Below are 17,775 nucleotides of genomic sequence, written 5' to 3'. Positions count from 1 at the left end.
AAAGTAAATATAATATATTTGGTTATTAATTTTTTTTTCCATACTGAAATTTATTTTTATTTTGGTTTTATAATAATTATAATTAAATAATCAACTTAATTTTATTAATAATATCTTTAAAAATAATAAAATATAAATTTAAATAATAATATATTGACAAGATACAATATTTTAATTTTGTAATTAAATCAAACTAAAAGATAAGTATTTCTACTAATTTGGAGACAATTTAGCTACTTATTCTAATTAGCACTTTAATTACAAGCGTGATTAATTAAATAACTAATTAGTTAATGACTATAAAACATTTATTTAGTATAAACTGAAAAATATTATTCAGTAAATTTGCCTATCCCCCAACCCCTCACCATTCGTGCTTTTATATATAGTATATTTATATAATCATATAACAATTAATAAAATCACAAATAGACATTGATAATGTTTATGTAACCATTAATTTTAAATTTTAAATATCTAATTATTAGTTATCATGTGTTTTTATAACAATGAAATAACTCGTAGTTAACTCTAAATTTTGGACAAGGAACATAGTCAAAAAATATTTTCATTCCTGCTTATGTAACACTGATATTAAATTTGTAAATTTCTCAGGCAAAATTTCTGTCAGAAAATGGCAACACAACAAAATTTGCTGATCCTAAACTTAATGGAGATTACTCAGTTGAAGCCTTGGAAATGTTACTCAAGCTAGCCTTATCATGTACTGGGATTACGCAAAATAGACCATCAATGGAGCAAGTGGTACTGAAGTTAGAGAACGCTCTTCTATGGTAATGACATCTATTTCGTATGCAACGTAACACGGAACGAAAATGCAGAATGAAAAATATCGAAACAGGAAACAGGTAAACAACATTTTATAGGAATAGTGTAAATATAAAGTTTTAGTATCTTAGAATTGTTTCCGGAAACAAAAATGAAACAACAAGACCTAGGGCTTGAGAAGTTTCCGCACAAGATAGCGCATATGTATAGCAACAACTATGTACATCTATTTTTCATAAAAATAATAATAATATGAACATCTATTGCATTATAAGAATATGTTGTAAAATAGAATTTCCGAATTCCAGAGTCGTATCTGTTCCTGGAAACAGAAATACAGGGCTCGGAATGTTTTTGCACAACATAGCACATATGTATAACGACTATGAACTTTTATTGCATTATTTGATAAATGATATTATATATACAACAATGTCATACATCATTATTCTTACAAAAATATTACAACAGAATGATATATTTGTACAAAGCTTCACAAAAAAACCAGAAGCCAATGTGTACAAAGCTTCATAAAAAGACAGAAGCTAATCCTGATATTAACTCTTCAAAAAACTGAGCTAACATCACAAAATAAACAAAAAAGCAACAATTTCTCCACTGTTTAATGTATTTACATGGAGATATGCTTTCAAGAAAACAAAGCATGAATAAACCGTCCTCGAGGGAGAATCGGAGTTTTCGAGCTCGAGGAACTCCTTTCATAGTATTCTTGGAGGATCCTGATGAGAGCACTTGCTTTCTTGCTTGCTCGAGAAGTGCCTTCACTCAGTAGTGAATACAATGATCCCATAAGAGACGGGCTCTTCACTAAATGCTCTACCACGTCTGAGCCACCATTGATGCATAAAGCAAGCAACAAACATACACATTGCTCGTTTCCTGCCCGTGAGGTGGAGGAATCTAATATTCCGATAACTTGAGCTAAGGCGCCAGAACAAAGAATCACTTTTGCCCCATCGGATTTTTCAGCTAGACTAACTAAAACTGCTAAAGAATCTGTTACTAATTCTTCTTTTTCACAAGATATCAAAAGATTAACAAGCAGAGGGACTACCCCGGAAGCAAGAACCCTCTGATGATTCCCGAAATGTATAAGCAATCCGTAGATCGCGGCCAATCCATTCTTTCTGGCGCGATCATTTCCTTCCCTAACTAACTGTACTAAACCCGGTATAGCCTCAGTACTCTCTCCAATCAATTTCCTATACTCTTCAACTGACGCGAGGTAAAACAAAGTCGCTGCAGAATGTTGCCTAGCCTCCAAAGCTAGTCCATTATTCAAAACATCTACAATCAACTCTAATCCTCTATTCTCAACAATTACACCTTTACTTATCGAATGCTTCGAAAGATTCAGTAAAGCCGCAATGGCATTCTCTTGAGACAGAGAATCTCTAGAGACTAATAACTTCAATAGATATGGAATCACACCAGATTCCACCAAGCAAGACCTATTAAAAATGCTTGCTTTACTAAGAAGCCTAACCTCATAAGCCGCTTTATTCCTCGCTCCAAGATCTCCATTTTCTAGCTTGTCAGCAAGAAAATCAGCCACCATTTTCATAGCTCCCTCAGCTGCTAAACTACCTGCAAGAATAGTCATTGTTATATCGCGATTCTTGCGATTCGTTTCTCCTGTCGGAATACCATTCTCTATACAGAATTGTTGAATCAACCCTTTAACCACTAAATTCGAGACCAAACTTGTACTTCCTAATCTCTTCCCTGTTACAGGACATGAAGAGTTTCCAGATTTAAACCATTTCGAGATCGAAGATCGATCATAAGTATGTCCTGTCTGAATTGAGACAGGATCTTTCATAATCTCTAGTGAAATTGGGCATCTGAAATCATCAGTGTTGATGCAATTAAGCAAGTCACTGCTACACTTAGAATCAAACTGCTGTTGTTGAGTAATTTTACTATCAATAGAATCAAAAAGAACACATCTTGAATAAATCAGGAACCCCAGTAAACTACTTAAAATGCCTTTCTTTTCTTCATTTGAACACTCATATCCAATCTCTGAATCCACTAACTTAACCTCTTTATTACAGTCACTCCATTTCCTGACACCAATGTAATCCAATACCCTCTTTAAATCACTCCCATCAGGAACAAACCCGTTTTCAAATTGACCCAGAATCAAGAAAATATCACCCATGACCCGTTTATCATCCGGGTCAACTTCAAATCTTGATTTTCTTGCTTGGTTAATAACCAGCTCAATCAACTCCTTGACTTCACTAGACACATCAATTAACCCAAGTGGAAGAACATCTAAAGCAGCAGCTATAGCCCGGAAAAATACCCGGAACTGATTTGCGACCCGATCGGATTTCATTATCATGAACAAACGGGCATCTTCCCGGGCACAATCTTCTAACAAGTAACGAAGTTTCTGTAACGTGAAATAAAGCTCCGACAAGCTGAGAACGGCTGATTCATGTATACCCAAATCAAACTCTACCGGAAATTCCTCAATAAAAGTGAGAATGTTACGAACTTGACGAAACGTTTCGCGGGCGTTTCTTGCATTAGTGCAGAATGATTTAGACTTGAATTGGCAGATTTCAAGCGCTAGATCTTTAATTGAAGCAATAAGCGGTTTTGGGTCAATGTTTTCGCAAGGATGCACCGCCGGAAATGAGAGAATCCGACGGGTAGACCGGTTTTGGTTTTGGATCATAGGATGAAAAAAGGACTTAAATGGATTAAAAAGTTGTGGTTGGGGTTTTTGTGATACTCTGGTTTTTAGTATTTGGATTATTTGGTTTTGGCAGTTTGTATTGTGTTCAGGTGCATGTTACTATATATAAGGAGGTGAGTTAAGGACGCGTGTCATCAGATTATTTGAGGTTGACTTTAATGACGGTTGGATTTAAAGGCACATGAGTGGTAGATAGTTGAAGGTGTAGGAATAGTAGAAAGGCAGGTTCCTAGAGAATTTCAAATTTGTACTTGAACTTAGGAGAGGTTGACACGTGTAGATGAAGAACGGGACATTATTACATAAAGGAAGATGGGTTTGTGGTACTGCCATAAATGTAGTCTAGGCAGATAATTGTTTGAGGCAAAAGATGCAGATATATCCGTAAACTATTTAAAGTATCACAGATAAACCCTTAGAGTCAAAAAATAGGTATATATGAATCCTTTAGTCAAAAGTCCGCTAATATAATGTTAAATTCAAAGTCAATTAATGTAATAACTTTAATTCATCTATATATTTACAAACATTTTCATTATTGAAAAATTAAAAGTCTAAGAATATTAACTAAGGATTAAAGGACAAAATAAATAGGTGAGAGATAAACTCCATAACAATCATCTTTAGTGTCTGCAACGGTGGAGGTTAGTTGATGGTATTGTTACTGATGGATATCAGACTCCCTAAGTCTGAATTCGAACCTGTAAGTCCGAACACAATCTGTAAAGTAGAGCAACGTTTTGAAAAGATCAGATAAAAGACCGAATCCTTAAGGATCCGACGAACCTTTTAGGATTCGCTTACTAAGAATAGCCCCCTTATATTCGGCTTGAGCATACTTCGAATAACCGCGTATTTTCGTAAAGTTCTACCTATCCAAACGAAAACTCCTTATCTGAATATATAATTCGATATCTACATAGAAGGTTCTTACATCATCTAGACGGTTCTTGGACCATCTTGAAGATAATAAGAGAATATTACTCAACTATATCTACTATGAAATAGGAATCCTAATCCTATTCAAACACTGCTTGGTATTTCCCTAAGCCCGTCAATATTTAAAGTGCTCAAGGTATCGTTATTCATGTAAATAACAGTAAAATAATAATGGACTTGTAATATGGGACAAATGAAAATGAAATATATTTCTTCTTAAATAAGACGCAAAATAATTTAAAATAGATGAATTATTCAATTAAACAAATAATTAATTAATAAATTGTTGTATCATTCATTAATTGGCTAAAATTTGAGTGTCTTTTCATTACAAATGCTCTAATAGCTTAGTTTCAAAAAAAAAAAAATAGCTCCCTAACCAGTTTGACAGCAAGAGTTTATTTGTATGATTTTGGCAATTTAAAGGGACAAGTTATACAAAATCAAATTTGAAGGGATCAAATATAGCCTTGATAGAATTTTTAAGATGTATTTCTATCTTTTGCCGTTGCCGCTGTTTTACAACTGACACTTAATTATAGGGTTAATCATTAAAAAGTATTTTATATTTTCAACCTTTTTAGTTTATATTTCGAAATTTTAGTATTATTTATATTATTTTATTTTTCATTTTTCAATTTCAATTGTACTCACATTTCATATTGGAGTTTTGTTAACTTCTAAAAAAATTCAAAATATCCTTTATATATGACACATAATTATAATAAGTTTTGATGTTTTAAAAATTACTAAAAATTAAGAATATATATATCAAACATAAAAAGACACATTTAAATATTTTCCAAATAAAAAATACTAATTTAAAAAATAGGTATAAATGAATATTAAACAATAAACTTAAATTAAACTGAAGTGGAAAAAGACTCAATATATACCTCGTATTGCTTTATGTTTTGGATCCTTATAGTGAAAAGGCAATATGAAACAATTTGAAAACAACAAGAAGGATATATTTTTTTTTTTTCACTTTCATTTAAATAAATGGCTGCAATAAAACTGCAAAAATGAAAAGTGGAATGAACTTGATGATTTTGAAAATGATGATTAAGCCCAATTCCATACCATATCAAGTTGGAAAAGATTCATATTAAGCCAATTTCAGATGGTTTGCAAAAGATTTTGCATGGTAAAAAAATAACTTCACCATAGAGAAGTTTTGGTTAAAAATAGGATTTTGGTAATAGATTTGAAATTATTTTTATTCATGAAAAAATAATATGTAGATTAAACTTATAATCAATTACTTCATATAAATAAAATTAGTATTTAAAAAGTGAGAAGGGTTCATGAAAGATCCAATTTAAATAAAATCATATTAAACATATAAAGTTATATAATATTTTATTATTAATCCATAAAGATTAGTTTTTTTAAAAGGAGATAAACTTATATTAATTTATTGACCTAATCACTTAAAAACCCCCATCTTTAGCCCCTTTTGCAAATATATCCCGACGTAGGAATTTCTCCAATTTTATCCTAATTTGCCCTTTTATGTTTCAATTGTATCCTAAAGCATTAAATTAACCTTTTTTTCACTTAAAAAAAGTTTAAAATAATCCTCCATTTTTAGCCTATATTGCAATTAGACCCTAATATTATTAATAATATAAAAGATTATTTTAAACTTTTTTATAAGTGAAAAGAGGTCAGTTTAATATTTTGGGGTATAATTGAAACATAAAAGGGCAAATTAGGGTAAAATTAGAGAAATTCCTACGTGAGAGTATATTTGCAAAATAAGTTAAAGGTGGGAGAGTTTTGAGTGATTAAGTCTAATTTATATACTAATGAAATATATTTTAAAATTTTAATTTATAAAAGTATATATTTATCATAACCTCCATAATTTAGTTTTAGACTAACCCTATTTTGGGTCCCTAAACTATAAAATTTTAGTTCTTCAAGTCTCTTAACTTATATTTAACTTGTTCAATTTTTAAATTTTTGTTTTTTTTATAAGGATCCTCAACTTTTGTTTGACTTCCTCAGCTTTCTAAACTTTCGTTTTTTGTTCATATTAAATTTTATTTTTTGGTTCATTAAATTTTTAAATGGATCACTATTTAAGGATCTAATGAACCAAAAATATAAAAATTTAGGGATCTAAGAAAATCAAATAGAATTTGAAAAATCTGATAAATTGAAAAAATGAAAATTTAGGAATTTAAAAAAGTCAGCTAGAAGTATATCTGTTCATGGGCTTGGGTATCCGGCCCGCCCGCCCGTCCTCTTAGGGCCGGGCTTGGACATCAATATTTGGTCTCAAGCCCGGCCCGGGCCGAGCCCGAAAAAAGCCCGTTTTTTTATGGGCGGGTTTGGGCTTTCAATATCATAAAAAATCAACGTAAACCCGCCCAAATCTGGCCCGAGCCCGAAAAAATAGTGTATTAGGCCCGGATTTGGGTAGTATATTAAAAGCCCGAACCGGGTTTGGGCGGGTTTGGACTTGGCTTTAAAAAAATCAAGCCCGTCTAAGCCCGGCCCGAGTCTGCCCAAACCCGGCCCATGAACAGGTCTAGCTAGAAGTTGAAGTATCTGATGAAATAAAATAGTACTATAATTTAGAAATCTCGAAATAGTTCAGCCTTATATATATAAACTTTGATATATGCTATAGTTTACAACTGATACAGTGGTATTCTCTCTTATTTTCATCAAATGTAGAAATTTTCTGGTTATGTCTTAATGTAACTTCTTCATGATGCTTATGGTATTATCTAACAGTCATATCGATCTGGACCGCGGTGGGGTGATCATTTCATTTTTGTAAATGATTTCCTTAAACACAATAATATCATTGTCAAATCGTAATTAAAACCATTAAAAAAATAAAGTTACGGACTTGATCTTAAAACATAAAATAACGCAAAAGAATTGCATAGTGCCAACTACGATTTGAATTAAGTTGCCTTTAATTGAGGTATAAAGATTACTATTTAAAATAAATCCAAACTAGTAGTTGTTTACACCGGCCCAAATAATTACCGGATCGAACTTCATATGGGCTTATCAGGGATTAAGGCCCAACGGAAAGCTTGTTTATTTACTGCTTTTTCTATTTTATTAGGAGTTTGTAGCTCAATAGGAGTAATTTACTTTCAGAGTCTTAGTCCTAGTTAAATTAGGAGTCTTAGTTATGAGGAGCTATAAATAGCTCAGAGCTTTATTATTTTTGTATCAACAAATCAATCAATCAAAAACCAAGCCCAGTGCTTTTTATCCCGCAATCTCCGAATTGTTTTAATTTAGGAGTAGTTTTCGGTATTAATCTCGCCTGAGTCCGTGACTCCCAGATTATTATCTTTTAGATCACGTGGTTAAGTGTCTTTAACCAAACAAGCCCTGTGAATATCTGCATAGGTTCGTTAAAGTATCAAACCTCAAACCGATCCCGATTATAAATTCAAAGATTCGAGTCCGGAATATTTCCAGGCGAACAGTAGTAAAATTTGATTTAAAATTTTATTCCAATTTGCAGTGGTGGATTTAGACATTTCATATGGTGGGATCTATATAAATATATTAAAAATTATAATTATAATTTCTTTTCAAAATTTTAATTAAATAATATGAAGATATTAAAATATAGTTATTACAATTATTCTCGATAATTTCTTATATTTTGAAAAGAAAAAAAATTCTATTGTTATTGTTAGTGATATGCACTAGGTCAATCATGTTTGACCATGTTTTGACTTTATCATTTTATTATTTATTGATTGGCAGTTTTTATCTCTTTATATTAATGATTAAAATACTTGAATGGTTAATTCTTTCTAAGGTCATCGAGTATGTGACTTGATAGTAGAACCCTTAGGTTTAATAAAAGAATTATATACCATCTATCCCTAGTCTTAATAGAACATTGAGACTAGTATGATGTTGACTGATGATTATGTTTTACTAATCATGTATATGAGATATTAAGTCAAATCATAGGTGCTATTTGAGAAATAAGGCACTGGATGACCCACTGTGAGAATACTACATAGATCACTGTCATAAGTAATTCTCATTACAGTTCTATTAGTATAATCCTTTGACCTTGAAATCATCATGGATTTCTACATAGCTATTTCATATTTTGATACAGTCTTACATTATCTTTAACAGGATAATGGAATAGATTGTCATTGAATATAAAAGTAACTATGTGAGAAATGTGAGTGACTGAGAAGGAATTTGTCCCTCATTTATTTGAGTAAGATATCTATGAACCCCTTGAAGAAGATAGACTGAAGAAAATGCATGACCATACTAATTGATAAGAAGTTATCATTTTCAGTCTACTTAGAGTCAAGAAACTAATGATTGAATGTTATAAGGATGACATAACTATGCCTTATATTCAATCTGGATATCGAGAGACAAAAGGATTAAAATATTATTGTAAATGGTTAAATCGGATTATCGATATTCATATAACTTGGGTAGTCATAATGTCTTGCTAGAGGCCACTTATGACTTGTGGGCTGAAATAGGGGTTTCGAGCCTACTGCCAACGTTATATGAACCTACAGGGTCGCACACTAAGACCGGCCCAAAACAGTTATGGCTTGTACAACCCCAATGTGATTAAGTGATTAATTATATATATATATATATATATATATATATATATATATATATATATATATAATTCGTAATATATATATATATATTAATAAATATATATATTAATTCGAAATTTAAGGATAAGTGTTTTCCTTAATTTATTATTTTTGGAAGATAATAAATATAGTAATTAATATATATAGATAATTATCAAAAAGGAGTTTTTGGTAAACATAAACTTGTAGAATTGCAATGAGATTGAAATTCGAATTTGTCTCAAACCCTATTGTTATTTATCACTATAAATACTCATTAAGCAGTTGGTTTGAGAATCACGAAATTCATTATTCACTAAATCACTAAAATTCGAAATTGCTTGTGAAGCAATAGTGCTAGCACACAAGCACTAGTTTTGGCTAAGGTCTGTTCGTGTGGATACTCGTAGAGGACGCGTTCTTTTGGAGGCGTTTCTGATCCGAGGCCAGGTATCATCAAAGTGAACCACCTCCTTCCTTCCTACATTGCTGTTGAATTCGACATACAAGTAAGTAATTATTCTGTTAATTCGAATTACATGGATCTTGGTTTGAGTTTTTAGATAAATTTTTGAAATTCCGCTGCGTTATGAACCTATAAAACCCAACAGTTATCGCACAGTTAAATACACATCTACATTTTTTTTCTCGAAGAACATTAAACAATCATTCAATTATTTATCACTCATTTTAATTCATAAATCACTTTTAATCAACAATAAATAATTATACATTTTTAAATTTTAATACTAATAAATAAACAAAGTAGATCAACAAATCTGTAAATTTTTTTAATATAATTATGCTTTATATATAAATAATAATTTATGATATTCAAATTTTATTAATATTATATATATTAAAAATTATATATATCATATTGAATTTTTCACTATATTTGTGTAGAATTTAAATTGCATTTAATTTTTTTTAATTAACAAAAAATACATATTAGGTTTTTAAAAGAGTTTGATTTTTTTAATCATTTGTATTTATAAAATGTATATTAAGATTTTTAATGGATATATTAGTAAGTTTTGCTATTTTATGGACTATCTTTAATAAATGAATTCATAATAATTCACTTAATATTGTTATTCAACATTTATAATCTTCATATATAAACAGGTAAATTATGTTCCAAGATAAAGGTGGGGTCCATGGACCCCACCCTATTCCATGTGGATCCGCCATTGCCAATTTGAATGCTAACCACATGCATGGACATGGCTATTCGAATAATAGATTACTAATGTGAATTATTCATTGATCAGTTAAGTGTGTAGTAGTGGAAACGTACTCTTGAAATAATGATATATTTATTATCGGAAAAAGGTGTAAAAATGACCCTAATATATAGTCAGTGTCTTTTTTAAGCATCTCAAGTATTTTGAATTTTAAAAATGACACCTACGTCTTTGAAATGCTTCAAAAAAACATAAAAAAGCTCAACTCTATTTACATTTCTATTTAACATTGTTTAGTTTTTGTGTTTTTTTATGCGTTTTCATGATGTTAGAGTTATTATTTAAAGTCCGAACTATATAAAATGCTTACAAAAGACATGTGATATGTATTAGGGCCATTCTTACACCTTGTCTTTATTATTTGGGAGAAAATATTATATATCATTCATAAAAGAAAATAAGATTTGTCAAAAGGAATCCAGTTATTAGTTCGAATGAATCAAAGACTACACCAATGTTCATTTCCACCGGTCACTTATAAGCTACCAACAACGACACTCAACAATTTCTCATCATAAATAGGACTGTATAAGAATTAGTCATATATTCGTGCAGTGTCGAATCCAGAAATTTTTTTAGTCTGACTAAACAATATATAACTGATAAATATATAAAATATTATTTGCATACAATATATGTTAATGTAAGAAAATTGCCAATTATAAGATAAATTCTCAAAAAAAAGAGAATCTTTTATATTGATTTTGATCACTGCAATACGATTTCATTTAGCTAATATTATTATCACTAAAATACTCAAAATCAAAAGTGATTTGATTTTTGAAGTGAAAAATTAAAAAATTATTAAAATTAAATTTGTTAATTGAAAATTTTAATTTGATTTGAAAGATAAATAATTTGAAAAATATAAATTTGAAAAATTAAAAAATTAGGTTAACATATTGAAATAGAATTTAATTTAAAGAATTTTGTAGTTTTTTGATAAATGATAATTGAGACATTTAAAAAAAATGAAAATTAATTTGATAAGGGGCAGGAACGTCTTGATTAGAATATTTTTGCTTCTCATTTCGGACAATTAGCAGTCATTTTTCTGTTGACTTTCGAAAATCTCTTTCATGTAGTTTGACAAGGAAATTTTGAAGTATGGGTACAAGACCCTTTATATGCAAGACCTATTGCTCCTGTAATTTGAAATTCTCATTTTTTTGGCTTTCTCTTTAGCCCTATAACTCTTATCCCTAGGAGATCTTCCTCCACTAGCAAATTTTTTTTCTCGAAAAATTCCATTTATTTTGGTGCGGATAGCAGGCAAGCCTATATTCTTGGTTTTAATAGGACTCCTAACGAGCGTTGTTTGTATCTACTATTATTTAAAAATATTCAAATTATTAATGACTGGACGAAACCAAGAAATAACAATGACGTGAATAGTTTTCATTTCTCATCTCATAAAAAACCTTTTGCGCTCTATTTAGCCCTATCCTCTTTTAGGGGTATTTTAGTGATAGGTTCTATAAGAAATGGGCGATCCTATTTGATCAAATACCTACCGACAAACTCCTATCTTTCCCTCATTACAATATTTCTGAAGAAGTTTATGGATAACAAGCCTAATGATTTTTTTTATTGATGATAGTGACGATATTAATGTGAGTGACGACATCGATCATGACTTTGATACAGAGGTGGAATTTTAGAAGTATTATGAATCTATAGAATGGAACACCCTTTCTTATAAGTTTAAAACATATGAGAGGCCTGTTCGGTCGGACCCATTTGTTGGGCCACAACCTTTGGGCGATTAAACTTTTAAATTTTTTATATACAATTCTACAATTTATAAACTTAATCTCAAGATCACCGTAGTATGCTTTATTTTAGATAAACACAATTTGTATTTTTTTTTTCATTTTTATGTTTTCTCTTTTCATAAATATATTATATATAAAAATCCTAATATGTGATGCTCTTCATAACAAAAAAAGATACAGCTGTTTATGAAGATAAATAACAAACTGTATCTTTTAAAAAACTAATTATTTTATTTTTAGGATACCGTTAGTGAACTGTGAGTAAACCACTGATAAATTTATATTTAATTGATTTTTATTATATTGTTAATAATATTTTGGCATAAATGCACCAAAACTCGCCAACTTTTCGCGTGTTTTTAATATTTAACACAATCTTTAATTTTGCCATATTTAACATGAAAATTTCAATTTTTTGCAATTAAACCACGTGTGTTTTCCTTTGAAAAATAGTGTCATTATACATCTAAAACGACGTCGTTTTAATCTAAAACGCTGTCGTTTTACATCCAAAACGGTGCCCGTGTCTTTAATTGCAAAATTTTGAAACTTCATGTACTTTTTTGTCAGAATTAAAAGATTATGTTAAATACCAAAAACACGCGAAATTTGGTAATTTTAGGTGCATTTAAACCTAATTTTTTTTAGTAAATTTAAATTGTGCATTTAAAACATAAATTATTTTTTAGTATATCGTTAGTAACCTGTTAGTATACCGTTGGTTAACCAAAATTATATTTTTGAAAATAAAAAAAGTTATTTTTCCAAAAAAAAGAGTACAATTTGTATTTTAAAAAAATTAACATTGTATTTTTAGAATATTTTATCTTTTTATCGGCATTTATTTAAACAGGCATTTATAGGCATTCGTCTCCTTTACAGTTTTCTTCTTCGTAGGAATTTCACCGACACAGAGCATGGGTTAATAGAGTTGTTGCCGATGCCACTCCACCACGCCTCCACCGGTCCACTTTCAATTTTCCGACAGCAGCCCGAACTCTAGCCTACTCTAGCCTTAACTTAAATCTGCCCTGGTATCCGTGTGATTACGAGGATTAATTTATTGTATATTTTAAATTAAATTTATTTAAATCAAAAAAGTGTTTTGGACAAAATATTAGTTTTTGATATCAGAAATAATATGATTAATTTCATAAAATTTTACAAACTTTACACGTTTTCTCAATTTAATCACACCTTTTAAAAATGTCATATTTAGACATTGACTTTTATTTTTTTCCCAATTAATACATGGGGTCATAATTTGCTGAGGTGGTAGCCGAAAATGACTTATATCTCAAAATATTATACTAAAACGTGGATGTCACCTCAGCAAATTATGACTTCATGTATTGATTTGAAAAAAAAAAGTTCAAAATATGACACTTTTAAAAAAACGTAATTAAATTGAGAAAACACATAAAATTTGTGAAATTTATGACATTAACCCTAAATAATATGATTACTTTACGAAATAAATTCAACTTTTCGTATTTTTAGCGATTTAATTACAACTCTTATAATTTAAAAAAGGCAGCATTCTACTTTGTAGCAATTTGGGGCTCGTCGATATTAAATAATGTCATATTTGCTACGAAAAGTGTAAGTTAAACTTTTTTTTACTATTTTTAAAGGTTGTGTTTTATATCACTAAAAACGTGAAATTGAGAATTTTTTACAAGTAACTATAGGTAATAAAGAATATTTATTGTAGGCTAGTTTCACATTACAAGCTATACGTGTGACTCGTTAATTTATATATTAATTAAAATTTATTATAATTATACTAGTTTATATAATTTATAATTTATAGGCACCTCTTTTCACTACTCGAAAACCGTGAATTGACAATTCACAAATTCATTGCTAAATTTGTAAATAGCGACGAATTTGTCCATCGTTAAATTACTGACAGAATCTGCCGGCTAGCATGGTATGAAGTTGGCGTAAAGAATTACCGACAAATTTTAGCGATGGATCCGTCGCTAATGTGGCGGAAAGCGAGGTTCCAAAAACCGTCGTTATTTACTACAGTTACTCTCAATCTATTAAGTACGCAATTATTCCCGGCAACGGTGCCAAAAACTTGTTAATAAAAATTGCAAATAACGGTATCCCCAAAGTAGTATTATTTCAGAAATCCAGATGTCTATCCCACAAAGACAATTGAACTTAACACACCAATTTTGTTTATTACTTTGATTAGCTAACGAAATAAGGATTTTGAATGTTTTTATGTCTCAAACTTAAACAGCTAATAGAACCAAACAAATCAAATAAGAATTCAAATAAGAAATTAACTAAATATTTAATTGGCAAAACCCATTCGCAGGCCCCTGTACTTTACAATTTTTATTCGAGAGGTCCCTACCTCAAAGTTGCTCACGCTTGAGTCCTCGTACTTTCAAAAAGCGTATTATTAGACCCTTACGTGGACGGGAAAAAACGCGTCTGCCGCACTCGCCGTTACAGAGCGTTACGAGTAAGTTTGCAATGCCAGCCCAGACTTTTTTCTCCACGTGTGTTACCCTTGTGGTCCACGTCGATGCTGAGTCACCTTACGCTAAACGACGCCGTTTAATTTTTGATCTGAACATTACAGAACGGCGTCGTATTCTTTCAACTAACATCAGTACCAATTTTTCTAAAACGGTGTCGGTGTTGAAACTTAAAAGGTAAAAGAAACTGAATCGTTTTTTTTCAACACTCACAAAATCGAAGAACCCTAATTTAGTAATCACTTAGACTAAGAATTTTCGCTTCGTGCAACTGCAAATCTCTTCATCTCTTCGATTCTGTAATCCCAGTTTCATAATTATTCCTTTTTTCGCTTCGATTGTATAACCCTAAAACTAGAAAACATGAACTGAAAGAAGCCTTAACATGCCGTTTAGCGATTGTTTGTTGACAAGATTTGAGAAGTAAGAGAAAAGTTGTAAAACGCCGGTGCTTGCAAAAAATCGCAGAAGTAAGAGAAAGGCTGTAAAGTTGGGTGTAGTTGTAGAGGTTAGTAAGTTTTCACATTTGACATATTTATTCATTAACTGTGGTCCCCATTATTGTTGGCTGTATCATGTAGGGTTTGTTTGTTTAGTTATTCTTTTGGGTAGTGGTCCCAATGTCTCTCTTTCTTTATTAATTAGGGTTTTGGAAGTTAGGGTTTTTTATTGGGTAAAATGCAAAGTTGGTAGAACAGTCTCTATCTTTTTAATGTTTGTAAATGTGTGTAATGTATATGTGGTCCCCAATTTTGGAAGTTAATGGTGTTTCTGGAAGTTAGGGTTGGTAATTGAAATTTTTGCAATTAGGGTTTTGTTTTAAATCATTATGTGCTCGGCAATTTCAATATTTTGGGTTTCTCAATGGCCTTTTTGGAAGTTTGTATCTGTAATTGAACTTTATGTAATGGGAGTTTTGCTAGTACTTTAATTAATTAAAATTTATGCAATTAGGGTTTTGATATTACTTTACATTTTTATGCACTGAATAGTATAACTAGATTAGTAATAAAATTGGATCAATATTTATTTCTGTTTTTAATGCTATTTTGTTTGTGGGGGCTGAATATGTGGTCCTTAGGTTTAGAATTGTTTTTTTTTTGGAGTTATGTGTGGTTATTATAGTGAGTGAATATTTGTAGCATGCAGTCCTAAAGGGTAGTGTTGTATTTCATGCAGGAAAATGAGGTACGTTAGCATTGTGATTCACCATGGTGGTATTTTTACAGCAAGACAGAAGTACATTTCTGGTAAACATACCATGGTAGAAGAATATTTGGATATGGATTTGCTCTCATACAGTGTTATAATGTCATATGTGCAAAGGTTGGGGTATGCAGTAATCAGTGGGTTATACTACAGACTGGCTTCTGGGGAACATGTCCTAATATTTGATGATAAAGGACTGTATGATATGATTGGGAAGCCGCTGAGTGGATCTGTTTTGTACTTCTATCTAGAGCACATTGTGAATGGCAAGCAGGGCCCCCCAATAGAACTGCCACCTGTTGTGCAATTACAGCTTGAGGTAGATAATATTGAGGAGCAACAAGAAGCTGAGGTGGAGCATCAAGAAGCTGAGGTGGAGCAACAAGAAGATGAGGTGGAGAAACAAGAAGCTGAAGTGGAGCAACAAGCTGAGGAGGAACAAGTAGCTCAGGAACAAGTAGTTGGTGAGCCTAGCAGGGTGCAGGATGGTGAGATGGATCAAACTTTTGACAATGTATGTGTCAATGTTAGTATACTGACTGATGATGAGGAGGACGAAGAGCTACAACATGCTAGAAAGAATGTTAGAAAATCTAAGAGAAAATTGATTTTCCATGATGATAGCAGATGTGATAGGAACCTGGGTATTCAGGAACATGAGGCTAGAGTAGAGGTTGGTGAACAGGATGGAGAGGATGGAGGAGAGGTTGGAGGAGAGGATGAAGGAGAGGTTGGAGGAGATGATGGAGTAGACTCTGGGCCAGACCATCCAACTGCAGAAGAGGATATAATAGATTTTGAGGGTAGTGGTGATGATAGCAGCGATGAAAGCTATGTTGAAGAAGATGAGGTACATGGTAATGATGTAGATGGTGGGGGTGGCACTGGCAGTGTCTATTATGATAGTGATGACTTGGGTAGTTATTACAGTGAGAACGAAGATGATCCTTATCCTAAGCCTCCTAGGAGAACTAGTGTCAGGTATGATCCAGAAACAGCTATTCCTGTGTTCTGTGAGCGTATGATATTCAGTTTGTGCCAAGTTTGTGCCAAGTTTGTGCCAATTTTGTTTGTGTACTTTATTTTCAGGGATTGGAGAGTGCTATACATAACCAACTTCCACAAGTTGAGCATAGGCGATGTGCACGCCATGTTTACGCTGCTTTGGCTAAACGTTGGAAGGGAGAGGACAGAAAACTTGGTTTCTGGACCTGTGCAAAATCAACGTTTGAACAACAGCTACGAAAAAATCTGACTAAGCTTGATCTAATGGGAGTTGGGATGGCAAGGGATGTCTGTTCATATGATGTAGAGACCTTCTGCAAAGCTTACTTCAACACAACTGTGAAGTGCGATGTCATTGACAATAATCTGACTGAAACCTTTAATGGGTGGATCCTTGATGCACGGTATATTCTAGACTTATTCTTTTATTCTTTTATTTCCTTTTAAACCTTTAATGTCTGCTCATATGATTGTGTCTTACACTATGTAATATCTTCTGATCTTTACAGCTGCTTGCCTATAATCAGTATGCTTGAGGCAATCAGAGTTCAAGTTATGACCAGATTGCGTGTGAAAAGGGATTTTTGTAACACCTGGATAAGTGACATATGCCCTAGAGCAATGACAAAGCTTGACAAGAATAAGAGTATGTCCTACAATTGGCAGATGATATGGAATGAGGAGCACAGCTATGAGATCACCAATGTGAATGATGCTCATGATAAGCATGTTGTGAACCTCAGAAGGGGTACTTGTACTTGTCGGGAGTGGGACCTTAGTGGTATTCCCTGCCAGCATGCTATTGCAGGAATTCAGAGTAAAAGTGGGAAGCCTGAGGAGTATGTACATGAATGGTATAAAGAGGAAAAATACAGAGAAGCTTACCAGTTTATGTTGGAGCCTATTAGAGGGAAGATAATGTGGCCAGAAAGTGGACTTGAATCTCTTGAGCCACCTGTATACAGGAGG

The 17,775-nt window shown here is 31.8% G+C and overlaps 1 protein-coding gene across 1 annotated transcript; it reads right to left on the bottom strand.

Annotated features, from left to right (window-relative positions):
• Window positions 1–1,162: 1,162 nt before the first annotated feature.
• On the bottom strand, window positions 1,163–3,608 carry LOC126655870 (U-box domain-containing protein 19-like). Its single transcript, XM_050350212.2, has one exon. The coding sequence runs from the start codon at window positions 3,497–3,499 to the stop codon at window positions 1,439–1,441; it is 2,061 nt and encodes a 686-aa protein (XP_050206169.1). The 5' UTR covers window positions 3,500–3,608; the 3' UTR covers window positions 1,163–1,438.
• Between the last annotated feature and the right edge of the window lie 14,167 nt (window positions 3,609–17,775).

This window comes from Mercurialis annua, linkage group LG7, assembly GCF_937616625.2.
Source record: "Mercurialis annua linkage group LG7, ddMerAnnu1.2, whole genome shotgun sequence".
NCBI classification, from domain to species: domain Eukaryota; kingdom Viridiplantae; phylum Streptophyta; class Magnoliopsida; order Malpighiales; family Euphorbiaceae; genus Mercurialis; species Mercurialis annua.
This window is presented reverse-complemented; position numbering and strand designations above follow the sequence as displayed.

Excerpts from the sequence above, each read along its gene's own strand:
- LOC126655870 (XM_050350212.2), bottom strand. The coding sequence starts at position 3,499 with ATGATCCAAAACCAAAACCGGTCTACCCGTCGGATTCTCTCATTTCCG.